At 36.9% G+C, this 27,966-nt stretch overlaps 1 protein-coding gene across 1 annotated transcript in view; it reads left to right on the forward strand.

The window, feature by feature from the left end:
• Positions 1 to 27,966, forward strand: part of PHKB (phosphorylase kinase regulatory subunit beta) — a 219,923-nt gene that overhangs the window by 114,649 nt on the left and 77,308 nt on the right. Inside the window, exons 12-15 of the mRNA XM_034639023.1 lie at positions 2,663 to 2,720; positions 3,488 to 3,565; positions 12,365 to 12,523; positions 24,175 to 24,269. Coding sequence (XP_034494914.1) covers positions 2,663 to 2,720; positions 3,488 to 3,565; positions 12,365 to 12,523; positions 24,175 to 24,269 — 390 coding nt within the window. The remainder of the gene's footprint in view (positions 1 to 2,662; positions 2,721 to 3,487; positions 3,566 to 12,364; positions 12,524 to 24,174; positions 24,270 to 27,966) is intronic.

The raw sequence follows: 27,966 nt of genomic DNA on the forward strand, positions 1-27,966 counted from the left end.
ATCCATTTACTTCTTAAACACCTTCAGATATTTCTTCTCTATTTAATACATTTCCTGAGCTGATTTACAGCACTTACATTTGAATCAGACCTGCTGTAACTACCACCCTGCAAATTTCCGTCTTTGGATCAGTGCGGTAGAGGTTGTGTGTCCGTGTACCCGCTGCTGAGCACCAGCACGGAAAGCCACAGCGTTACACGGATGCCGCCCCAGATGCAGAGCGCCCATATTGGTTCCGTCCTCACTGTTGATTTCACCGCTTGTCCGTACTGCTGTGTGACTTTGCCAGGAGCTCCCCTTACAAGCTTTTCCCGCCTTTTTCCTATTTGTGTTGAGGTTCCCAGACTTTACTTCTTCCTTCGTTGCCTTTCATTTCTATGACCTCCTCCACTGCACCTATCCTTCAGCCATCCCTACCTCCATCTCTCTTTGTCTCGCAGAGGTGTTATCTGTTCTCATCCTAGAGCCAACCTCCATATGTACACCCCATCCTGTTCTCTCTTACTTCTTTGGGATTCTTACTCTATCATTTGTTTTCTTCTCTGATAGAAGGATGTCTGTATCTATTTCTTTTTTTTCCTCCTCATCTTCCTCATTTCTCCCTTCTGTCTTGCTCTCCCTCAGCTCCAGTCAGCTTTTTCCCCCCTCAGCATAAGCATAGTGATATTCATTTAAAACAAAAACAAAAACCTTTACTCCTCTCTGCCTCCAGTCCTCTCTCTCTTTTTGTAGCCACACTTCTGAAAAGCATAGTCTGTTCTTGGTGTGTTTCCTTGTTTGCCTCCTACTCTGTGTTATACTCCATCTTGTCTTCAGCACTTTCCAGTAGCCGTGTTGGCTTCAGTCAGTTTAGGTCACTGGGTAGTGGATGATTTTCCAGTCTTGTTTCACTGAACCTCTCCTTGGCATTTGTGTTTTAATGGAGTCTTCTTTCTTTTTTTTTTTTTAATAAAAATTTTTTATTATGTTAGTCATCATATGGTACATCCCAAGTTTTTGATGTAAAGTTCCATGATTCATTATTTGCGTATAACACCCAGCGCACCGTGCAATACGTGCCCTCCTTAATACCCATCACTAGCCTACTTCTTTCTTGGAACATTCTCCATTTTCTGTGATCCCATTCTCTTCCAAATTCTCTTCTGTCATTGTCTTTTCAGGTTTTTCTTCTGCCACCTCCTGAACATTGTTCTTTTCCTGAGTTTTGTCCTTAGTCCAATTCTCTTTTCATGCTACCCATGCAATCATAGTTTCAGCTATCACTCTTATCCCAGATCTCCTTCTCCCCCTGGGTGCCCTACTGTGTATCCAGCTACCTTTTGGACATCCTTACTTGAATGTCCTTCAGTCTGCTTCTGCTCAATTCCCACTCTTTTGCCCAAGTCCCAAACCTGAGAGTCATTCTAGGCTTTTCTGTCTCATTCAGCTCTCTTTGTCACTCCCAGGCCTACCAGATTTAACCTCCTTTAAATCTTAATGTCTGTCCCTTCCTCTCTATTAACTCCTTGGCTTAGGCTAGTGATTCATAAGCAAAGGATTTTGCACCCCAGGAGACATTTGACGATACTAGCAGACATTTTTCATTGTCACAACTTAGTGGGTGCTACTGGCATCTGGAAGGTAGAGGCCAGAGATCTACTCAACATTTTGCATTGCATAGGACAGCCCGTACAACAAAGAATTATTTGGCCCAAAATGTCAATAGTGCTGAAATTGAGAAACCTCAGTTTAGGCTAATATAACATCTCCTTATTTCTTGCCCTCAAACTCTTCAGTACTGTCAGCTCTCCAACTAGTAAGGAAATCTGATGAGTAAATCTGATTCTGTTCAGTATTGATCATTGGTTCCATGTCACTTCCAGATAAAAGTCTCAGTCTTTTAGCATGACTTCCCAGACCCTTCCTGATCTGGCTGGCCTGGCCTGGCCCACCTCTTGGGCATTAACTTTCTCGATTTCTTGCTTGTTCGTTCCAAAAATACTGAATTGCTGGTAGTTTCTTTAGCAAACTTTGTCCTCCCATGCATCTGTAGTTTGTACTATTGTTTTCTATGCATGGAGTTCCCTTAGCTCATCTCCCCAGAGAAACCTATCAAGGCTTAATTGAACCATCTCCTTTCCTATTATCCCTTCCGAACCCCTGGGCAGACTCAGGTATTTCATTTCCCATGTTTCTGATGTACCATGTATAAACATCTCATACGATAGATACTATAGCTGCTTATTTACATGCCTGACTCCCCACTAGGCTAGGAGCCCTTGAGGGCAGGTTCTCTATTTATTTGTCTTCGTAGCCCTCTGTCTAGTTGGTGCCAGGCATTACAAAATACTTAGGAAATATTTATTGAATGAATGATTACTGTGTGATGGATTAAATGAATGAGATTTTGAATAATAAGAGTTCTAAGAAGTTTTTTTAAAAGAGCAGTGAAACTACTTATGTCAGTCCAATTTTGTTATTACTATATATTTCTATGTATATCCTATATACTATAATTGATTAGACTATACAGTATAATCTATATACTTCTATATATCTTAACTTTGTTCTAACAATCATTCTATATGTAATTAATTTGTTCTAATTAATATAATTGTTCTAACTAATGTAGCTGTTCTCATTAACTTCAGTGATATTTTTAATATTTTATTTTCTGTTTTAGCTATTTGATGGCATTGAATGTGAATTTCCCATATTTTTCCTTTACATGATGATTGATGGTAAGTGAGCTTTTCTCCTAAAATTTAAGCTATAGGGTATAAGTGGTTTAAAGAAAAGCAGATGAAATATGACCCTTTCAGCTAGCAAAATAGACTATACTTCAGTGATACTAACTGCTTTGCATTTGTATATGCTGCTCTTCTGCTTTCTGAGTGAATATTAAATCATTTAAAGAATTTAAAAAAATACTTTGAAATATTTATGAAATGATACAAATATATTTTCATATTTGCAAAGAGAAATTTTTATGAATAGTAATAATAGATATAATCTTTGACATTGTGAATGTCTATAACATTTACACTTAAGAATAGGGAAATTTCAATTAAAATTCAATATTCAGCTCTAAATGCTAATATGACCTTCTAAAATTAATTTCATGGAATAATATCATACATATTTGCATTACATATTTCCAATTTTATTTTTATCATTTACATACAAAATTACCAAATAATCATAACTGGGCTAGTAGATTTTTTCGCTTCTTTTTCCTTTTTTTTTTTTTTAAGAGAGGAAGTGAGTGGGGGGGAGGGGCAGAGGGAGAAGAAAGGAGATCTTTAGCAGGCTCCACACCCAGCATGGAGCCCAACATGGGGCTCGATCTCAGAACCCTGAGGTCATGACCTGAACCTAAATCAAGAGTCAAACGCTTAACTAACCTAGCCACCCAGGTGCCCCATGAGCTAGGAGAGTTTTCTAAGGCAAGATTTGTATGGTACTTGTTGAGCTCAGATGCTATTGGATTTTATATTTTAAATTTTAGGAGTTTTTAGAGGCAATCCCAAACAAGTAAAGGAGTATCAGGATCTTCTGACTCCAGTACTTCATCAGACCACAGAAGGTATAGTTGGATTGTTTTTCAAGAAATTCTTCCTAATATTTCTTTAATGTTCCTTAGAAATGTATAAATGATTCCTTTTTAAATATAGCAATTTATATTAAATTGTAAAAAATAATGGAGCCTTGAATGAATCATAAAGAATAATCTATTAATTTGTTATTATAAGTGTGTTTTTATAAAAGGACTTCATTGGGCAAGACAGGATGAATAAATTTAGGTGATTATGGTTGTAAACGCAACTGCAAAATAGTTTGCCAGGTGGGCAAAAGTTCTTGTTCTGCTACCTACTATGAAACTCCTTCACTCTGTGTAGTGTGACAGTAATATAGAGTAACTGCTTTTTCTCCAGATCATCAGAAATGCTATGTTCAGGTGAATGCTGCCCCCTCCAGATGGCCTCCTTAAGAGGTTCTGCCATAGGCTCAAGGTACTACCATTGCCAAGAACATATTGACCTCTTCTTTGGATTTGCTTCTGGACCTTTAGCATAGTATTTTTAATGTCTGCCTTGTGCTAATGTCTCATCCTTTGAGGATAGGTTTAATATTTTAATAATGGCTAAAAGACTCTTATGCGTAGTATATTGGTTTTAGTTAAACACCAGCAGGGCCCATAAAAGAATATAACTGATTTTTCAGTATGACTAGAAAACTAAGTCTCAAAGAATTCCAAAGAAGAAGCTTCAGATTCTTTGGGGTTTGGAAGTATTAATAAAATAAGAACATATTCTCTTGAGTAAACAGCTTTGAAAACATTTATCTGAAAGTGAAAATCATGTGTGGGTAAAAAATGGGTGGTCCTGTGGCCCTAGTGCACAAATTTGCAATTACAACATTGGGCCCCATTCCTCCCACAGGTGAAGTTTGTGATATTCTTTACATTTTTCCACAGATAAAAAGTTTCCTTCAAATAAAAAGTTCACAGTGTGTGCTCACCCTTTAAAATATTTGTAATGTTAAAGTAGTGAAATATTTGTGGATAAACATTGAATTCCAAATAAATATTAATTTTTGAAACCAGTTATTTATATCTTTATGCTCCAAATAATAATTTGTCCAATGTGAGAAATAATTTAATGCATGCTGTAATGATTATAATATTTGAATAATTTGAAATCCAAGCCCTCGAATCAGATCTGTTAGTCTTCAGTGGTAGATCATTAATGCATTGAAGGGCTAGTTTAGTGTACCAGTTTAATCTTTATCATGTCCAGAGAGTGATGTTCAGACTATTATTTGTGTATCATAGACCTTTTTTACTGGTTTTAGATACAAATATCACTATTGATTGCCTTTCTGAAAGGGGCTCAGGGAATGGAAAAGGCAGGATTCTAGGTGGGTCAATATGGTCTCAGGATCCCAGGAGATACAGAAAGAACCAGGGCGCCTGAACCAATAGAGTGCCCAAGCAGCGGAGCAGGATAACTGGTTATGGTCAGTGAGCCCAGGAGGGACTCTCAGCTCAGGTCGCCATAAACTGTGAGCCAGGCCGGTAGGAAGGCCACTCTTTGCCTGAGCACCCGGACAAAGACTGGGATGTGTGGGCCGGTTACCAACCCCTGGAAGGTCCAAACGGCCATGCCCACGACCAGCCAACAGCTCTCAGGGTAGCAGTGGCTCTGGGAAGGACAATAGGGTGGCATCCAGCTGGGACCTGGGAGTAGTGGAGCAGGGTGCACATGTGCCCACCCACAAACACTTGCAGTCCCAAAGACACAAAGTACAGAGACACTTTCAGGTCTCTAGGAATCCTCCTAGGACAATTGAAGTCCCCATCACCCACAGCTTTCTGTGGAGCTTGGTGCACACAGAAGTGGAGATGGTTTGACCCAGAAAGTTTATTGAAGAAGGGGTCTGTAATCTTGAGACTCTGGGCCAGGGATCCAGTCAAGGCCATTTTTACTCTGACCCTCTGAAGAGGCACAGAAAGCCACTAGGGAACAAAAGCCACACAGAGACCAGCTCACCTTGAGCCCATCCCCCTGACAAGGGATGGTACAACTCTGCCCAGGCAAAGAAACCCGAGAAGCAGAACAGGAGGCCCCTCCCCCAGAAGACAGACTGTAGGAACAGGTGAATGACAAGCTAATAGATCCCACAGGACTGTGAAACTCCAGTACTAGGGGAAAATAATGTATTGAGCTCCAGGTGTTTCCTCATGACTCGTTTTTCCTCCAGTCTAAAATTTTACTTTTTTTTTTTTTTTACCTTTTTCCCATTGCAACTAGATCCTTATTTTACCAATTTATGTTTTTAAGTCACTTTTAACCTTTATTTTACATCAACATTTTATAGATTTATGCCTCATTTTAGTCCTTTTTTCACTCTATTGAATTTTATTTTACATATATATGTATATACAGTTTGTTTTTGTTGCATTTTTGGATTGTAGTATCTTATAACACACAGACCTAAATTCAATCAGGAACAAATAGATCACCCTGCTTTGTCCACCCCGAGAGATTATAATCTCTCCACCACCTTTTTAATTGTTTTGTTCATTTTGGCTTTATTTTTCTTTGGTGGTTGCAGACCACTTCAGATTTTTTTCTATGGTGTGTTTTGCTTGGGTCGTAGTCGATATTTTGGACTCTTCATTTGCTGATCCATCCTTCCTTGGGTAGAATGATTACGAGTAGGAACTCACAGCAAAGGAAGGAACCAGAAGCAATGTTCTCTGCCATAGAGCTAATCTATGTGGATATGAGCAAGATGTCAGATATAGAATTCAGAATGGTATTTATAAAGTTAATAGCTAGGCTTGAAAAAAGCATACATGACAATACAGAATCTCTAAAGGTGGAAACGAGATCTACTCAGGCTGAATGGAAAATGCTATGAATAGGATGCAGTCTAAATTGGATGCTCTAACTGCTAGGGTCAAGGAGGCAGAAGAGAGAATAAGTGATGTAGAGCACAGGCTGATGGAATGGAAGGAAGTTGAGGAAAAGACAGAGAAACAATGTATAACCCATGAAGAAAGTCTTACAGAACTTAATAATGCCTTGAAAAGAACCAGTGTCAGAATCATTGGAATCCAAGATGGGGTGGGAAGAGAAAGAGGGCTAGAAAGTATATTTGAGCAAATCATGGCTGAGAACTTGCCTAATCTTGGGAAGGAAACAAGCATTCATGTCCAAGAGGCAAAGAGAACCCCTCCCAAAATCAATAAAAAAAGATCAATGCCCCAACATGTAATAGTAAAGCTTGCAAATCTTTGAGCCAAAGAAGCTATCCTGAGAGCAGCTAGGGAGTGGAGATTCTTTACATATGGAGGAAGGAACATCAGAATAACATTGGACCTACCCACAGAAATCTGCCAGAAAGGGCTGGCAAGACATATTCAGGGTACTAAATGAGAAGAACATGCAGCCAGGAATACTTTATCCAGCAAGGCTGTCATTGAGAATGGAAGGAGAGAGAAAGAGTTTCCAGGACAGACAGAAACTGAAAGAATATGTGACCACCAAGCGAGCCCTGCAAGAAATATTAAAGGAGATACTGTAGGTAAAAGGAGACCCCAAGAGTAACATAGATTAGAAAGTAACAGACAATCTACAGAAACAGGGACTTTGCAGGCAATGTAATGGCACTAAACTCATGTCTTTCAATAGTTACTCTGAATATAGATGTGCTGAATGCTCCCATCAAAAGACACAAGTTTTCAGATTGGATAAAAACGCAGGACCCATCCATTTGCTGTCTACAGGAGACTCATTTTGAACCTAAAGATACCTGCAGATTGAAAGTGAGGGGATGGAGAACCATTTACCACACCAACGGACTGCAAAAGAAAGCTGGGGTAGCAATCCTCATATTAGACAAATTAGATTTTAAACCAAAGACTGTAGTAAGAGATGTGTAGAGGGACACTATATCATACTTAAACGGTCTATCCAACAAGAAGATCTAACAATTGTAAATCTATGCCCCAACATGGGAGCAGCCAATTATATAAACCAATTAATAGCCAAAATAAAGAAACATATTGATAATAATAAATTAATAGTAGGAGACTTCAACACTCCACTCTCAGCAATGGACAGATCATCTAAGCAGAAGATCAACAAAGAAACAAGAGCTTTGAATGACACATTGGACCAGATGGACTTTGTGGATATATACAGAACATTCTATCCTAAAACAAGAGAATACTCATTCTTCTCGAGTGCACATGGAACTTCCTCCAGAATAGATCACATACTATGTCACAAATCAGGTCTCACCCCATACCAAAAGATTGAGATTATTCCCTGCATATTTTCAGACCAAAATGCTTTGAAACGGGAACTGAACCACAAGAAGAAATATGGAAGAAACTCAAACATTTGGAGGTTAAAGAGCATCCTGCTAAAAATGAATGGGTCAGGGGCGCCTGGGTGGCACGGTGGTTAAGCGTCTGCCTTCGGCTCAGGGCGTGATCCTGGCGTTATGGGGTCGAGCCCTATATCAGGCTCCTCCGCTATGAGCCTGCTTCTTCCTCTCCCACTCCCCTGCTTGTGTTCCCTCTCTCGCTGGCTGTCTCTATCTCTGTCGCATAAATAAATAAAATATTTTTTTAAAAAAATGAATGGGTCAACCAGGAAATTAAAGAAGAACTTAAACAATTCATGCAAACCAATGAATATGAAAACACATCAGTTAAAAACCTATGGGATACTGCAAAAGCGATCCTTAGAGGGAAGTACATAGTCATCCAAGCCTCTCTCAAAAAAGTAGAAAAATCCCAAATGGACAAGCTAACCTTACATGTAAAGGACCTGGAGAAAGAACAGCAAATAAAGCCTAAACCAAGGAGGAGAAGAGAAATAATAAAGATGAGAGCAGAAATCTTTGAAATAGAAACTAGAAAAACAGTAGAACAGATCAACAAAACTAGCAGCTGATTCTTTGAAAGAATTGATAAGATCGATAAACCTCTTGCCAGACTTATCCAAAAGAAAAGAGAAAGGACCCAGATTAATAAAATCATGAATGAAAAGGGAGAGATCATGACTAATACCAAGGAAATAGAGACAATGATTAGAACTTATTACCAGCAGCTGTATGCCAACAAACTGCATAATCTGGAGGAAATGGATGCCTTCCTGGAAACTTATAAACTGCCAAGACTGAAACAGGAAGAAATAGACAATCTGAACAGACCAATAACCAACCAGCAAGGAAATTGAAGCAGTAATCAGAAACCTCCCAAAAACAAGAATCCAGGGCCAGATGGTTTCCCTGGGGAATTCTACCAAACATTTAAAGAAGAAATAATGCCTATTCTAGTGAAGCTGTTTCAAGAAATAGAAATGGAAGGAAAACTTCCAAACTCGTTCTGTGAGGCCAACATTACCCTGATCTCCAAACCAGACAAAGATCCCATCAAAAACGAGAATTCATTCACCAATATGCCTGATGAACATGGATGCCAAAATACTCACCAAGATCCTGGCCAATAGGATCCAACAATACATTAAAAGGATTATTCACTAGGACCAGGTGGGATTTATTCCTGGGATGCAAGGGTGGTTCGACTTTCATGATTTAATCTATGTGATAGATCACATTAACAAAAGAAGAGACAAGAACCATATCCTCTGAATTGATGGAGAAAAAGCATTTGACAAAATACAGCATCCTTTCATGATTAACACTCTTCACAGTGGAGGATTAAAGGAAACATATCTCAATATCATAAAGGCCATCCATGAAAAGCCCACAGTGAATATCATTCTCAATGGGGAGAGACTGAGAGCTTTCCCCTTAAGTTCAGGAACACGACAGGGATGCCCACTCTCACCACTGTTGCTCAACACAGTACTAGAAGTCCTAGCCTCAGCAATCAGACAAAAAAAGAAACAAAAGACATTCAAATTGGCAAAGAAGAAGTCAAACTCTCGCTCTTCACAAATGACATGAGACTCTATGTGGAAAATCCAAAAGACTCCACCTGGAAATTACTAGAACTCATATAGCAATTCAGCAATGTGGCAGGATACAAAATCAAGGCGCAGAAATCAGTTACATTTCTATACACTAACAATGTGACTGAAGAAAAGAGAAATTAAGGAATAAATCCCATTTACAATTGCACCAAAACCATAAGATACCTAGGAATAAACCTAACCAAAGAGGTAAAAGATCTGTGCTCTAGACACTACAGAACGTTTATGAAAGAAATTGAGGAAGACACAAAGAGATGGAAAAACATTCCATGTCATGGATTGGAAGAATAAACATTGTGAAAATGTCTATGCTGCCCAGAGCAATGTACACGTTCAGTGGAATCCCTATCAAAATACCATTGACATTTCTCACAGAGCTGGAACAAACAACCCTAAAATTTGTATGGCACCAGAAAAGACCCTGAATTGCCAGGGGAATGTTGAAAAAGAAAACAAAAGCTGGGGCCATCACGATGCCTGACTTTAAGCTGTATTACAAAGCTGTGATCATCAAGCCAGCATGGTATTGGCACAAAAACAGACACATAGATCAGTGGAACAGAATAGAGAGCCCAGAAATGGACCCTCAACTCTATGTTCAGCTAATCTTTGACAAAAGAGGAAAGAATATCCGATGGAAAAAAGACTGTCTCTTCAATAAATGGTGCTGGGAAAATAAAACACCCACACGCAGAAGAATTAACGTGGACCATTCTCTCATACAATACACAAAGATAAACTGAAAATGGATGAACGACCTAAATGTGAGACAGGAATCCTTCAAAATCCTAGAGGAAAACATAGGCAGCAACCTCTTCGACCTTGGACACAGCAACTTTTTTCAAGACACATCTTTAAAGTCAAGGGAAACAAATGCAAAAATGAACTATTGGGACTTCATCAAGATGGAAACCTTCTTCACAGCAAAGGAACCAATCAACAAAGCTAAAAGGAAACCTACAGAATGTGAGAAGATCTTTGCAAATGACATTATAGATAACGGGCTGGTATCCAAGATCTATAAAGAACTTCTCAAGCTCAACACCCAAAATACAAGTAATCTAGTCAAGAAATGGGCTGAAGACATGAACAGACACTTCTCCAAAGAAGACATACAAATGGCTAACAGACACATGAAAAGTCCTTCACGTCACTAGCCATCAGGGAAATATAAATCAAAACCACAATGAGATACTACCTTATACCAGTTAGAATGGCAAAAATTAACAAGGCAGAAAACAACAAATTTTGGCGAGGATGTGGAGAAAGGGGAACCCTCTTACACTGTTGGTGGGAATGGAAGCTGTTACAGCCACTCTGGAAAACAGTATGGAGGTTCCTCAAGTTGTTAAAAATAGAGCTACCCTACGACCCAGCAAGTGCACTACTAGGTATTTACCCCAAAGATACAGATGTAGTGAGAAGAAGGGGCATCTGCATCCCAATGTTCATAGCAGCAGTGTCCATAATAGCCAAACTTTGGACAGAACTGAGATGCCCTTCAACGGAAAAATGGATAAAGATGTGGTTCATATATACAATGGAATGTTACTTAGCCATCAGAAAGGATAAATACCTACCATTTACATCAACATGGATAAAACTTTAGGAGATTATGCTAATGAAATAAGTCAATCAGAGAAAGACAATTATCATATGATTTCACTCATATGTGGAACATAAGTAATAGTGCAGAGGACAACAGAGGAAGGTAGGGAAAACTGGGAAGAAATCAGAGATGGAGACAAACCATATGAGACTCTTGACTCCTGGAAACAAACTGAGGGTTATAGAAAGGGAGGGAGGTGGGTGGTGGGAGGGGGTAACTGGGTGATGGGTATTAAGGAGGGCACATGATGTGATGAGCACTGGGTGTTATATGCCACTAATAAATCATTGAACATTGTGTCAAACGCTAATGATGTACTCTATGTTAGATAATCAAATTTTAAATAAATAATTGAATTTAAAATAAACCAAATATCATAATTGATTCATGTATGGAGGAAGCAAATTTTTGGGAAATCTATGCAATTTTATTAGGAATAATAATTTTACTATGGGCTGATAGTGGAAAAAGTCTTCTGTAGCATTCTACAAGAGTGTTGTTTTTTTTTTTTTTTTATGTCACCCACAAAGATTTTAGGCTTTAAATAATAAACTTTAGTTTCGATCAAGGAATTTATTTATTTATTTCCAAGATTTTATTTAAAATCAAGTTAGTTAACATATAGAGTAGTATTGGTTTCAGGAGTAGAACTTAGTGATTTATCACTTACATGTAAATACCCCATGCTCATCAGAACACGTGCCCATCAAGGAATGTTTTTAAACAAGTTGGTCAAAGGGGAGAATAGATTTTTTTTCATCATCAGTGCTATTGAATGGTAGATAGTGGCTTTAATGTTTAAAATGGGGATTTCTTTGCTTTAAGCAATGGCTCAGGGTTATAATTCTTCATTTGAGATTACACAGTATCTCATTTGTAATGCTTCTACTGACTAATCCTATCAAAGAAAACTTCTATGGCTCTAAATGTTTGCATACTATATTTTTATTGATTCATTAAAGCTGTTAAAATTAAATGTTGTTAAAGGAGATTATGTACATGTTATTGGCTAAAGCATAACATATGTTGTCAAATTAATGCTTTAAAATCAAGGAGCTTTCTCCATGTTTTTCACTGGCAGTTTCTGAAAGCTGATACATCCAATTTCCTATAGTCTATCAAATCTGTTTCTTCCTTTACAATCTATCTCTCTCTGCTTTCTAACACTGCAGTTCCTTGAAGGGAAAATTTGGGGAGGACTGATTTTTATATTTCAAATATTTATTTTTATATTTCAAATATTTATTTTTAAACTCTATAGGTTATCCTGTCATACCAAAGTACTATTATGTGCCAGCTGATTTTGTAGAATATGAGAAAAGAAACCCTGGTAGTCAAAAGCGATTTCCTAGCAACTGTGGCCGTGATGGAAAACTCTTTCTTTGGGGACAAGCCCTTTATATCATTGCAAAACTCCTGGGTAAGTGGAGAAGGTTGGCAACATTTTTTTTTCTCTTGATATTAAGCTGTTAGAAATAAGTATATTTTTGCTGACATCTTTCTTGGATTTGGGTGGTGTTTCATACCATTAAGAGGTCTTGGGGGAGTTTCTTAGTATGTAAGGTATATTAATACGTCTGTTTCACTGAATAATGATGGACAGTTTCTGGGAAGGGTGTCAAATAGGTGTGGGTACCATTATGATCATTTAGGGGCTTCATTCAGCATGGTGGATAGGTTTCTAGCAGGAGGCTGTGGGAACTTTGAGTTACTTTTATATATAACATAAAAAAAATTCTGATTTTATGCTTGGTCATAGCTTTAATAAACCACTTGCCAAAAGGAATTGGTTATCTCAAAGTTCTCTTCTTTCCCATAAATACACATTGGCAATTTTCTTGGTTAGCTTAGAGGCTTAATGGGACCATTATTCATAATTTTTTGAAGATTTTTCAGCTTATTCTAAAACTTCTGCTGAATATGAGTACTCTTTGGACACATTGAGATGAAGACTAATTTAATGAACACACACACAAAAGCATTATTATGCATCTTTCTGCATCATTGCTTGCTAAAATTTCAAGTATTATTAGCATTCCCATCAAAAAGGCTGTCATATTAGATTCAGAATTCCTTAATGGCGAACAAATTATGAAAGAGGCTGATTGTAAATGCTGTACGTACGTGCACTAAAAGGACTGCTTACTTTGTGAAGTACTGTTATTGTCGGAGTTGTTCCCGGTGTTACTGCATAAATGCTAAATTTGTTTGTGTTTCTTTTGTTTACATTGCATTAGGGAAAAATATTTCAGATTTCCAATTCAGGCTTTATACAAATGACATATAAGAGCACACAGAAGCTAACCAAAGAAGAGAAAATTAAGTTAATGCTGTTTTCAATTTGCTTGTTTCCCAACTGCATTTTCTGGTTCTCCATATATACTTAATGCTAATTTAAGAACCTGTAGAAAAATTTTCTTCTTTTAAGGGGACAGCTTTTTGATAAGGAGTTGATATTATTTATACAGGTTTTGCTTTTAGATTTTCCAAAAGAAAATATATATATATATATATATACATGAAGTAGTTTTCTTAGAATCAAGCCAAGTTTGCAAGGTTATCTCTGGTTAGAACGTTATTTCCATCTCACTGGCATGAATACAAAGAAGCCTTCTGGTGATACTCACAGCTAAATAAAACATGTTGTAGTAAAGGAGTAGTTAACTGATCTACAGACAAGAATTTTAACATCAGAATCATAAATTCCTATATACTGCAGCTTCAAAATAGCAATTGAGCATGGTGAAATTTTTCTGATTCTGAGGTTGAATACTGGAACTTAGGATATTGAATTTGATATCTAAACCTTTATCATCCTGCTTTTTGCTCTATATCTAGTCTGTGATTGAGTGCTAGAAAGAGTGCTATTTGAGCAAAGTCTTGGATAAAATTGAGAAGGCTAATGAATTGGAAATGCAGAATTGACTGTACTATACATAAGCAACTTGGGGTTTTAAAAAGGAAGAGCTCGAAAATAGTATCAATCAGTAAAAAAGCATTGGACCCTCCTTCCTCTAAAATAAATGTATTGAGTATACACAGATTTTGAGTGTGGATAGCATTTCCTTATGTTAAGATGAGTGTGGAACAAAAATAGTCCAGGCCATACCTTCTTTTTTATTTTTTAAAGATTTTATTTATTAGACAGAGATAGAGACAGCCAAGGAGAGAGGGAACACAAGCAGGGGGAGTGGGAGAGGAAGAAGCGGGCTCATAGCAGAGGAGCCTGATGTGGGGCTCGATCCCATAATGCCGGGATCACGCCCTGAGCCAAAGGCAGACGCTTAACCACTGTGCCACCCAGGCGCCCCCAGGCCATACCTTCTCATCTCTGTTTCATGACCAAAAAGAAGAAAACCTTCAAAGAAAGAGTCAATTTCTCCTTACCTGCTGAAAAAAGAGATGCTACATATTAATTAGCACTCTGACCTAGCTGTGTGTCATCTGGTTAACAAACTCACTGATTAAGATGAATAAGATCTCAGAAGACTAAATCATTTATTGGTCTTAACTGTTGTATACTTGTCCCCAATAACGTCAAACGTCTACGGATGTTATTGAGACTCCAGACACCACATTTACTAACAAAGTCTTATTTATTCATTAAAGGAGGCTAGGTTGGATATCTGCTTGACAGCATTTTGTCGGCAGTTAATTGGAGTTACCTGAAAATAATAGAACAGTAAATCTTTGAAATTATTCTATAATATATGACTTATACTAATTCAGGCCAGTTTGTATCCAGTGAAATCTAATAAGAATATGCAACAAAACTATGTGACTTTCATCCCGTTGTTAGAGCAGAAAGACTCAATATGCTATTTCCTGGCCTAAGACCCGAACTACCCAGTGTATTCTTAGAGTATAGTTAATCTTACAGTATTTTTTTCTTTAGAAAATTTAGATTTTACGAAAATCAGTGGTTGCTATAAAATAGGTCAATAAATTATAAACATGTCTGTTTTAAACCAGATAAGACATATTTTAAGATAGAACATTTGACTAATCTTAGAATAAAATGATCATTAGCTATACCTTTAATTGTTATTTAAATTTGGAAGTTTAGAAACTGTCCATGTAAGAGATGGACAGGCTATAGAACACAATGTACCTTTTTAAAAAACATTTTTAAATTTAAATTCAGTTAATTAACATATACTGTATTTATTGGTTTTAGAGGTATAGGCCTGTGATTCATCAGTCTTATATAATACCCAGTGTACATCATATCACATGCCCTTCTTAATGTCCCTCACCCAATTACTCCATCCCTCCACCTCCCTCCCCTCCAGCAACCCTCAGTTTGTTTCCTATGATTAAGAGTCTCTTATGGTTTGTCTCCCTCTCTGGTTTCATCTTGTTCTATTTTTCTCCTCTCTTCCCCTACAATCCTCTGTTCTTGAATTCCACATAGTCAGTGAGATCATATGATAATTGTCTTTCTCTGATTGATTTATTTCCTTTAGCCTAATACCCTCTGGTTCCATCCATATCATTGCAAATGGCAAGATTTCAGGGTTTTTTGATGACTGAATAATATTCCTCTGTGTGTGTGTGTGTGTGTGTGTGTGTGTGTGTATGTGTATACATACCACATCTTCTTTTTCCATTCATCTGTTGATGGACATCTGGACAATGGACAATGTCCATTGTGGACATTGCTACTATAAATATTGGGGTGCAGGTGCCCCTTCAGATCACTACGTTTGTATCTTTGGGGTGTACCTTTTTAAGTGTTTTACAAAGATAACTTTAAAAGTATTTATCACATTAAAGTCATGTGATAATCATGTGAAAATTATGATCTTTGGATTGAATTTTTTTGAGGTTGAGAAAACAAGAGAAATATAACATAAGGTTAATGATAACTTACTCTAAAACTTCCTCAAAGCCATTACTTAACTTTAATATATTTTCTTATTCAGTGTTTTTAAAAAGAGAAACTAACATTGTTAGCTTTAAAAAATCTGACTTCTAGACTTTAGCTTTTTTTTCAGCATCTAACAGTTAACTTTCCTTATCCTGTACATCAGACATTCATGATCATTTGCCTTCATTTAGGCACCACTATAAGATGCCAAATCATTAAAGCTTAGAGCACTATATACTGTATAACTTAAGATAGGTGGATGGAAGAATTTTTTTAGGATGGATACTTTGAAAACACTAATAATAAATATCAAGAGTTAAAACAAGGTATGTTCTCTGATTAAACTTGAAAATATTGAGCAATTTTTTTTAAGATTTAATTTATTTTAGAAACAGAAAATGCACGATTGGGGGGAGGGGCAGAGGGAGAGAATCTTCAAGCCGACTCCCTGCTGAGCTCGGAGCCTGATGTGGGGCTCGATCTTATGACCCATGAGATCATGACCTGGGCCAAAATCAAGAGTTGGATGCTCAACTAACTGCGCCACCCAGGTGCCCTGAAAATACTGAGCAATTTTAATTAACTACAACTTTTTCTCCAACACACACAAACTCCCAGAATATTCAGGTGATTGAAAATTTTCTTGAATTTCACAAAGGATTTATTTTTTCTTTCTGAGGTGGGTGTTACTGAATTTCCTAGGAGTGTTAATAAGGGATTTTTAAAGTGATAAAATACATATATAGGTACTTTAAAATATCCAAAATGTTATGTACATATAAAGTTGCCAACTTAATTTTTTGGGTGTCTAATGTTCTTTGGTAAGTCATTATTTGGAATCCAATTTATTTTCCAGTAGAAACTATATTTTAAGCAATTATTAACACCCAGCACACTTGTAACCAACCATTTGATATAAATTATTTCTCTGATATAATAATCTTTTTCCTTCACTTCCTTCTTGCTAGTTTCTCTTCCTCATGTTTTTCTTGGACTGTGATGGAAAGATTAAGAATTTTGGAGTCGTGAACTTAAGGAACTAGACAGTTCAGGATTTCAATGCAATTTCTACTACTTGCCACTTACATGACTTGAAGAATTTTCTTAACTTCTGTATCAGTTTCTTTTTTTTTTTGCAAGGATTAACTGATGAAGAAATATACACAGCATTTACTGTGGGACAGATACATACTTAAATGGTTCTATTTCCTGTACGTCCTTCTACCCTCCCTCCCTTTCTCAGCCATCATCTTAGGAGATAGTATTTGTTACAGTATATTTCGTAGTTAACCAGGCAATTCAGGATACTCATGGGCCCTGCGTGTAGGTACCTCCATAGCTACAAACTATCACAAGAATAAAATGCTTCCCTAGTTGCTACTTAACCATTCATCTTCTCCATGAGTTAGCTGCTATTTGTAGAGGCCTACTGTATGCTAGTCACTGATATCCACTAGTTCTACACCAAGAATTTGACAACGTAGGAAATACGTTTGTCTCTCTGAGGGCAGCCTAGTTATTCTGATATATTACTTCCTAATTCCAATGTTTATAACTAAGGTAAGTCCATTTGCATTTGATTTCATTCATGGTATTTTTTGCCCAGTTGACGTCAGATATAAAAGCTACTAATTAAGCCTGGAAATCTAATGCTTTTTAAAGTTAAAGTTAGTGATCAAGTGCCCCCTAGTGTGCATGAGGTCTTGATTTTCATTGGTCTCTTGACTTCAAATGGAGTTGATTCCTTATTCAGTATAGCACATGGTTTTGTTACTGATCAGTTAAAGATAAAACGAACAGATAAGAGTATACAGATATATTTCTACATTGTGGTTGCTAAGAGATTTCACAGCTGTTACACTTCAGGAAGCTTCAAGTAGAAAGACACCGATTTCTAAGCACTTTTGTTATCTTTTTCATGGTATCAGTGTGATTGCTAGTGCCCTAAAGTGGGATTTCTGTGCAGCAGGCATTATAAACATCTTGAGAGCACATGTAATACAGTATGACTTTAAAAGCTTCACCTAGGAAGATTGTCTTCCTTTAGCTTATTATACAAATTTCTGGCTTTCTTAAAACTAAAATTTTTAGTTGAATTGCTTCTAGGGCTAGAAAACTTGTACAACAATTTATGATCCCATCCTTAAATATATTAATAAAATTGAATATAAAAGTAGTGATGCCTAGAGTCTGAGAAGACTGTGAAAATACTGTCAGACTGTTTCCCAGAAATACTAATAATACCTGCCTCAAAATGTATCCAATTCTGTGCTCTGTCCTTTATAAGTATTATCCAAGGTAATCCTCCTAACTTCTCTGTGAGATGGATACCATGTGTCATAACTGAGGCTCAGAAGAGTTTAGCAACTCACCCAAGGTCACATAGCCCATGACTGACACTTTACTGATTTTTTTCAGGAGTCTGCAGGGTGATTGTGTCACCTCTAACCTTTGTGACATTAAATATGCTCATTAAAAATAAAAACCTCACTAACTTAATATTAATTTGTATCCTGTTTTCATTTACATGCTTATTGTTAAAAACATATTTCTTTTTCATTTTTTGTCCTCTATGAATTGTGTAGTTTGCTTTGCCCCTTTAACCTTGATTTTTATGGGTTTTCTTATCAGTCTGCATGAATGTTTTATATATTAGGTGTACTAAACCTCTTTGGTATTTTCCTATTTTGTTTGCCTCTGAACTTTTTTGCATTGCTTTTTGATGAACGAAATTTAAAACCTTTATATAATTAGATCTATCATTATTTTTCAACTTAATTCTGGCCATGGAATTCAACATTTAATTTTAAGAAATCCATCCATGTTAGTCAATTGAGTTAAAAACACACTGGTGACTAACATCATAATAATAATAAAAAATTATAAATTTGATTTTTTTTGGGATAGTGTGTGAGGTTGAGGATCTACATTTTCTTTTTCTCTGTAGCTTATTTCTTAATACATGTGTTACTAACATGTGTCACTGCATCTGAGAATCAGGCTTTGAAGCACAGAATTTTACCCTATAAATTATCTGCTGAGCCTATTTTAGTGTGTCCTATGTAATTTTGGTGTCATGATAAAAAAAAATTACTTGCTCTGTTAAATTTCCTTTGAATTGTCATTTTATTAAAGAAACAAAAATTCTCTTGATATTTTCTTTTTACCCTCAACTATGACTGAAGTAACCCAGTGTATTTTTCGTAAAATTTCTATGCACAAAAATATACAAATATTAATGAACCTGATCTTTTGCCTAAAGATTTAAAGACAGCTGTCCCTATTTATAGAAATGCTTGATTATCTGTGAGGTTTGGCACCATACTGTGAAATGTAGAAAGCCATTGCCCTTTTATCCTTGTTCCCTTATCTTCATTTTAAATATTCTGTAGTTGGTTGGGGACAAGTCCTTTCAGGCTTTCACTCTTCACGAGAAAGCCAGTGCCATGGAATCGGCACAGTGAGGAACTCTGTTTTGCCTCCTGAATGTTAAAAATCAATACAGTGGGAAAAAAAAATGTCTATTAACCTGATCTTTTGAGGCATTAGTCACTTTTACCATAATGGAAATGAAAGCAATGATTACAGCAATTGATGTTTCCAAATTTGTTAACCCACCAGTTTATTATTTTGTTTAATAAGTCTCTTGAGGGGCGCCTGGGTGGCACAGCGGTTAAGCGTCTGCCCTTCGGCTCAGGGTGTGATCCTGGCGTTATGGGATCGAGCCCCACATCAGGCTCCTCCGCTATGAGCCTGCTTCTTCCTCTCCCACTCCCTGCTTGTGTTCCCTCTCTCGCTGGCTGTCTCTATCTCTGTCAAATAAATAAATAAAAATCTTTAAAAAAAAAAAATAAGTCTCTTGAGCACCTACTATATGGCAGATGCTGTGCTAGAAAGTGGGGAATAGCCATGAATGAGACGCATACAGCCTGTGGGGTTATAGATGAGCACACGGTGTAAGTTGGAAAGTCAAGCTGGATATATAGGTGCAGTACAAATAGAGAAATGAGAAGGAAATGCAAAGAAATAAGCTTTTTCAAGAGATTAGGTTAACTGTTTGATCCATATCAATTTGAATAGATTAGCATTTATGCTTTCCAAGGATATAAGATTTCTTAATTTTTCTGTCATCATTTATAAATAACAAAATAATAAAGATAGAATTTCATTTCTGTAGAAAGACAGTGAAACATTAATTATGTAAAATGCTTGTTGGTAGTGGAAATTTTTTCACATCTCAATGATCAGACAAATGAGATAGGGAAATAATTTGGTGCTATTTAGAATATCACTGTACTAATCAACCCTGCATCATGATCTCAACTGATATTAATAAATAGAAATTATATGGAGGTATTTGCCATAATTAAGCCTATATTGGTTTGGTTTACATTTTGCAATAGTATATATATGTGTGTGTGTATATATATATATATATGTATATATATGTGTGTGTATATATATGTATATATTTGTATATATATATATTTAGAGATAGAGGAATGTTCTGTGATTTGAATAGGAAAAATATAACATATGAAGGTCTAAATTATTTGTTTAATGTTTTCTCCTCTTGGTATCTTTTCCATCTGTGTTATTTACAGTGTCAGTGTTCTTAATGGGTAAAATTAGTCTGGGCTACGAGTGCAGACTTGAGAGAGAGACGGTTTAAATCTGAGCTCTGTCACTTACCTGCTGTGTGCAAGCTGCTGAGCCCCTCTATGCCTCCATTTTGTCATCTGTAAAATGACACGGTTGTGGTGAGGATTAATGAATTAGTATACATGAAATGCTTTTCAAATGAGGCTAGAAACATAGTAAGCACCGTCTAAGTGTTGCTGTGGTTCCTGTGGCAGAGGCAGCAGTGGCTGCGTTATTCCGCCTTTTTCTTGTCATTCTACTATTGATATCACTTTTATTATTATTGAAAACATCTTTCCAGAGTTACTAAAAACACCTTTGGTGATTTTGTCTATTGGATAGCATTGCATACGTGCCCTGAAGTTACCCCAGAATAAAAATACCTGTATAATGAGAGACATTACCCCAGCTGCAAAGAAATTTATAAGCGTTTTTGTAGTTGACTCTCTGCTCTGTTTCTCAGAATTATTCACTGACTAAAAGAAGTACCTAAAAATCTATGGAAAATGAGGTTTGGTTTTGTTTGTTTGGTTTTTTTTACTAAATATTATACACAGGTGAATTTATACAAAACTCAGCATGGTGTCATTTTTATGTAATCAGTAAAGAATTGAAGATCAAATATGAACTAAGGCATTTTCATAGCTTAAGTGCAGCAGAAATTGTGCTGATTCACTTTGGGAGAAGTTAAATTCTCTTTTTTTTAATGTTATTATTCAGTTACCTTTACATGTCTGAGTATAACTGAGATAACCTTATGGATGTGCAGTTGCTGGGACAGAGTATGCCTTCTGCAGATGTGCATAGATACTGCCAACTTGCACTGCAATGAGGTTATGCAGAATTGCACTTCAAAGCTTTCTTCCCACCACCCCTCCCAGCATGGTCCTCTCCATGTCCATGGAGAATCGCTGCTGCATTGAGCCCGAGGTTCTGCGTCTCTCTGGGGGCTGTTACAGCAGAAGACAGCAGAGAACCACTGACTTAACACCTTCTCCCCACCCTCTCCTTCCATACATTCTAAATTGCCTTCATTGTTATGTCCTTGAATTTTATCCGAAATCGCCACAAGGAACTACCAGGTGAAAGGGACTTGTAGTACAACAGCAGTTGAAGCCGTTGCTTTCATGCTGTTAGTGCCCCATGAAAAATGCCCTATCTCAGAAATCTTTTAGAATTTAATATCAAGAAACACTTTGTCTCCCCTTTATGAACTGGTTTCCTTCTTGAGAGAATGCAAATATTTTATTTTTAGAACAGGTTTATTGAGGTATAATTTACATTCTATATCTTAACCTATTCCAAGTTTAAATTCAGTGGTTTTTAGTTTATTCACAGAGACTTGAACAACCATCACCACAATCAATTTTAGAATATTTTTATCACCCTTCAAAAAACCTCATACCGAATTACTCCCCACTCACCTCTTATCACTTCACCCTTTCCCCCGACACTGGACACTCATTAATCTACTTACTATACTTATAGATTTGCCTATTGTGAACATTTCATATACCTTGAATCATATAATTCCTTTCCTTTGTGACTGGCTTTTTTCACGTAACCTGTTTTCAAGGTTCATTGTGTATCAGCACTTAATTCTTTTATGGTCAAATAACATTCCGTTGTATATATATATATATATATACCACATTTAATTTATCCATTCATCTGGTGATGGGCTTTTGGATTGCTCCCACTATTTTGCTTTTATGAATGATGCTGCTGTGCACTTTAACGTACAAGTTATTGTTTGACATATGTTTTCATTTCTCTTGGGTATAATACCTAGGGTAGAATTGCTGAGTCATATGGTAACTCTGTGTTTAACATTTTGAGTAATTCCAGACTGTTTTCCAAAGTAATAGTACCGTAATGCATTCCATCTAACAATGTATGAGGACTCCATTTTCTCTGCATCCTCTCCCACCATTGTTCTTGTCTGCTTTTTGATTAGAGCATCCTAATAGATATGAAGTGGTATCTCATTGTGATTTTGATGAGCATTTCCTAAATGACTTAATGTTGTTGAGCATCTTTTCACGTGCTTAGTGGTAATTTGTGCGTCTTTTTTGGAGAAGTGTCTATTCGGGTACTGTGGCCATTTTTTAATTGTGTTGTTTTTTTTTTTAATTGAGTCATAAGTTTTTTTATGTATATTCAAGGCAGAAGTCCCTTACAAGATATATGATTTGCAGATATTTTCTCCCATTCTGTGGGTTGTCATTTCACTTTTTTCATCATGTCCTTTGAGGTCCACAAGGCTATAATTTGACAAAGTTCAATTTATCTCATCTCTTCTTTGTTACTTATGTTTCGATTTTTGTAGTTTTGGCCTCTTTGAATGAGTTGGAAAGTATTTCCTACTATTTTGGAAAAGTGTGTGAAAGATTGGTTTTACTTCTTTAACTGTTTGGTAGAATTCACCAATGAAGCCATGATGTCTTGGGCTTGTGTTTTTTTTTTTTTGTTTTTTCCAGGAGGTTTCAGTCACTTGTTATAAATCTGTTTATAGGGGTGCTTGGGTGGCTCAGTCGGTTAAGCATCTGCCTTTGACTCAAGTCATGATCTCAGGGTCCCGGAATTGAGCCCCGCGTCGGGCTCTCTGCTCAGTGGGGAGTCTGCTTCTCCCTCTCACTCTCCCTCTGTGTGCTCTCTCTCTCTCAAATAAATAAAGTCCTGAAAATAAATAAATAAAAATCTGTATTTTTGGTTCCTTCTTGAGTTAGTTTTGATAATGTGTGTATTTCTAGGAATTTGTTCATATCCGTCTAGGATATCTAAATTATTGGCATACATCTGTTCATTGTATTGTCATCTAACCCTGAAGGTCAGTGATAATGTTCGTAACTTCCATTCCTGTTTTAGTAATTTGAGTCTTCTTTTTTTCTTGGTCAGTCTAGCTAAAGTTTTGTCCACTTTTGAGCTTTTCAAGAATCTACTTTTAGTTTATTTGTATTCCATATCGCTTTTCTATATCCTATTTCATTAACTTCTACTCTAATCTTTACTATTTCCTTCCTTCTGCTTGCTTTTGATTTAGTTTTCTCCTTTTCATCAGCTATCTTAAGATGGAAAGATACATTACTGATTTGAAGTTTTTCTTCTGTTTAATATAGGCATTTACAGCTCCAAGTTTTCCTCTGAGCATCGATTTAGCTACATCCATAAGTTTTGGTATATTGTGTCTTCATTTTCAATCATCTCATCAGAAGATGTATTAGAAACTATTTTCTGATTTCCCATTTGTCTTCTTTTTTGACCCACTGGTTATTTAGGAGTGTGTTGATTTCCATGTATTTGAATTTCTAAAATTTCTACCTATTGATTTTTTCTAATTTCATTCTATTGTGGTCAGAATCATATTTTATATAATTTATTTCTTTAAATTCATTGAGGATTGTTCTATGGCCTAGTATATGGAAGATATTCCATGTGCATTGAGGAGGATATATATTGTGTTCTTGTTGGATGAAGTGTTCTATTGCTATTAGGTCTAGTTGGTTTATAGTGTTGTACAGATGCATTTTTGATAATGTCATTTCCCTTTTTTTTTTCAGCTGATGAATTAATCAGTCCTAAAGACATTGATCCTGTCCAGCGCTATGTCCCACTACAGAATCAGCGTAACGTGAGCATGAGGTTTTCCAATCAAGTAAGGAGATTTTTTTTTCTTAATTTAGACTTATCTAGAGACATTTAAAGATAATTTAAAAAGAAATATTACTCTGAGTATGTTTTTATTGCTTTTTCTGAGGACAAGGCTTTTCTCTTTTCTGGTTAGTTAAGATTTACTTGTGGTAAAAGATTATTTGTTAATGAAGAAGTATGAGTCAGATGTGTCCAACAGGATGTCTTCCAGGTAAACATTTTTATCTTCATAGTGGTTGAGTTTAAAGTGCTAAATGCCTACGGGAGGATACAGTATGTATGTATGGGCAAGGGGATATATGAGGTGGAAGTGGGGCCCCGTGAAAGGCCCTATGCTTAATGTCTATCCATTTCTGTGTCCCTGTGACAGGATTGAGTGACTGACAGAGTGTTCTTAGTACTTGGTGACATGTTGGGTGAAGGAATAATTTAAAATTTTTTACATTTAGTAGCTATGGATTCAGACTGTGTTGTGTCAACAAAATAAGTGTTTGCAGGATCAGCAAGATTGATGTTGATTTGAGAGCAAACCCTCAAGTATTAAATGATACCAGTAATGAGGACCGTTAAAATGAAAATGTTGTGGATTATGGAAACTGCCTGAGGAGAAAGGGAATGAACCTGAGTGTGTGCCTGGGATTCCAAGCAGTTAACATGTATTTAATAAGAGTAACAGCACTTCCAGAAGATATGCTTATAAAATCAAAATGCTGCTTTTGGGGCACCTGGGTGGCTCAGTTGGTTAAGTTTTCAACTCTTGATCTCGGCTCAGGTTTTGATCTCATGGTTGTGAGTTTGAGTCCTGCATTAGGATCCATGCTGGGCATGGAGCCTATTTTAAAAAGAGCAAAAAACCAGAAACCCAAATGCCCCTTTTATTTTAAAAAACATGCATATACGTGTAATCACACACACACACACACACACACACACACACACACACACACACAAATAAGTACTTGTTTTTATGAGAGAAAGGGAAAGCCAACCAGGTCCATTGGATTCTGTCATACTATTTCTCTGATTCTTTTGCTGGTCTTCAACAAAACATGTAATTACTCTGAGTGGTTTATAAATGAGAAGCTATTTGGGAGACTTGTAAATAAATGTTAAGATTTTCTCAAGGACATAAAATCCCTATGTTAATATGTGTTAGAAATTTTTCACTGGCCTGTTCAACTCCTGTGTAAGGTGAGGATTTGGCCTTTATCTTAGTTACCACTTGTGTCAGTGCCGTACAAGGATACATTCTGTACAAATTTGAATATGCAATTTCACTTGAAGAAATGGTAAAATAGGGAATACATTTAACTTCCTATTACCCAGTGCTGTGACTCTGAGCCATTTTAAGACTGGTGTGTATCATTTACATAGCATTTCACGTGTGTTACCAACTTCTTTAGGGTAATGAAATCGCAAAGCCTTTTCTTAGAAAATAAAGGAATAGGTCACAGATTTGAGTTGTGGGGATAGGAGCTAGAGAGCATCAAAGCACATAACTAACTAAATCAACAATTTAACAATTTAAACAGTTATTTCATGCTTGATACATATAAGGAAGGCTATGGGTTCTGTGTAATTTTTGACATACTTCCAACTCTTTCTTTCCCATTCAAGAAAGCTTATAGAGTATACATGAGTGTAGGTGTATTTTTTATATTGAAATCGTTTTCTAATGTTGCTACTAAATTATTTATGCCATGCCTCCCAGGTAGAGCCGCATCCTGCATAAGAGACTTACTGTAGGGTAAGGACAAGGGCTTCTCTCTTGCAGCTTCATGGGGATTACATCTGTGCAGAGTTGTGTACAGTTTCTGAGAAGGAGATGACAGGAGGATTGGCAGCAGAAAATTGCTGGGAGCCATCATGCCCCACCCTGTTGGCAGCTTGGTTGTAGTGATATATAAAGTGGTGAGGTGCCTTTGCCGCTTCCAAGACCAGACGTGACCTTGTCCGTTGCTGGGACTGGATAGCATTGACTGATGAAATAGAGAAGTCAGACATAACCCTGTGCTTAAAATGTTGATGTCAGAGACCTCTTGGGCATTATTATTATTATTTTTTAAAGATTTTATTTATTTGAGAGAGATAGAGAGAGTAGGAGCAGTGGGGAGAGGGAGAAGCAGGCTCCCCGCTGAGCAGGGAGCCGGACTTGGGACTCGATCCCAGGACCCTAGGATCCTGACCTGAGCCGAAGGCAGACACTTAACCGACTGAGCCACCCAGGTGCCCTTCTCTTGGTCATTATTGACCAGGTCAGACTTTGCAATTAACTTGTCTGTGGGGATTGACCAGGTGCTTTAAACCCTACCGAATGATGGGAAAAATAGAGAGTAGTAAAGTTCAGACAATTTCTGGAAAGGAAAAAAGTCCCTGACTTTGAAGGAAGATGTGTCAGAGGTCCTCATGTATCTTTGCGTCAGTGATTCACTAGATGAACTCACAGGATTTGGAAGCTCTGATACTTACAGTTATGGTTTGTTACAGTGAAAAGATGCAAGATAAAATCATCAAAGGCACTCAGGGCAAGTCTTGAGGAAACCAGGCACAAGCTTCCCAGTGTCCATTCCCAGTGGAGTCATGTGAGACACACTTACCCAGCAGCGATGTGTGAAAACACATGCAAAACATTGCCAACCAATACTTGCTCAAGCTTGAGTGTCCAGGGTTTTTATTGAGGGTCAGTCATGTAGGCATGTAGCACCTGCATGACTGACCTTGGTTATTCAAACTCCAGCTCCCCAGAGGGAAAGAAAAAAAAAGCAAAATAGATGTTCACCGTAAATCACATTGTTAGCATAAAACCATCTGGGCAAACTGGTACAATATGGTCCATGGCCTTAATTAAGCTTGCAAAGACACTCTTATCTGACAGATCATTCCAAGAAGTCAGCCAAAGGCCCATCCTGCAAATATTCCTTCCTTGGAAGTGTTCAGAGTTTGAACAGCTCAGGCCTGCTGAATCAATGCATTCCTTCACAGAAAGGTTATGGCAGAAAGAAGTTTCCATAATCCAGAAAGAAAGGAGTGTGCCACAACTGTGGAATTGTCCACTCCTTCAGGTATGCATAGGGCTATTGGCAAATGACAAACCTAAAACAATGAGGACTAAATTGAGAGCTGTTGATTTTCTTAATAACCATAACAATTAATTTCATGTAAAGGGAAGTCTTTTTATACCTGGGTTTAAGACTGGGGTTGAAAAAGTGATATCATCTGGGATGACCTCCCTCACTACTTTCTCACTAGTCAGAAATTGCTGTTGTCTTTTGATGTTACTTAGAAAATAAAAGAAGTCCTCTCTTATCAGTAAGTTTAGAGGAGTAGAAAGAAAAGTATTGTAAATGACAGCAGATATACTTTATAGTATTGTGAGGTTTTGACCCCTCCCCCCAAAAAAACCCCAAACCCACCTTTTGGAGATCTTAGAATGTAAGTTCTCAGAGATCAGAGAACATGTTTCATTTATTTTTATACCTTCAGTACCTCTGATAGTATCATAACACCTGTTATATAGAAGGTAGTCAATGTTTAACTTGAATGTTTGAGTGTGCTTGAAGGTATGTGTGGGAGGAAGGTATGTCATGGGAAATAGTACACTTCTCATACAAATGTCTCTAAATATTTATCTCTAATCCTAACCTTTTTCCTAATATTTAAACTTGAATTTCCAACTACTTGGTGGTCATCTCTCCACAGAT

This window comes from Ailuropoda melanoleuca, chromosome 12 (assembly GCF_002007445.2).
Source record: "Ailuropoda melanoleuca isolate Jingjing chromosome 12, ASM200744v2, whole genome shotgun sequence".
Classification (NCBI taxonomy): domain Eukaryota; kingdom Metazoa; phylum Chordata; class Mammalia; order Carnivora; family Ursidae; genus Ailuropoda; species Ailuropoda melanoleuca.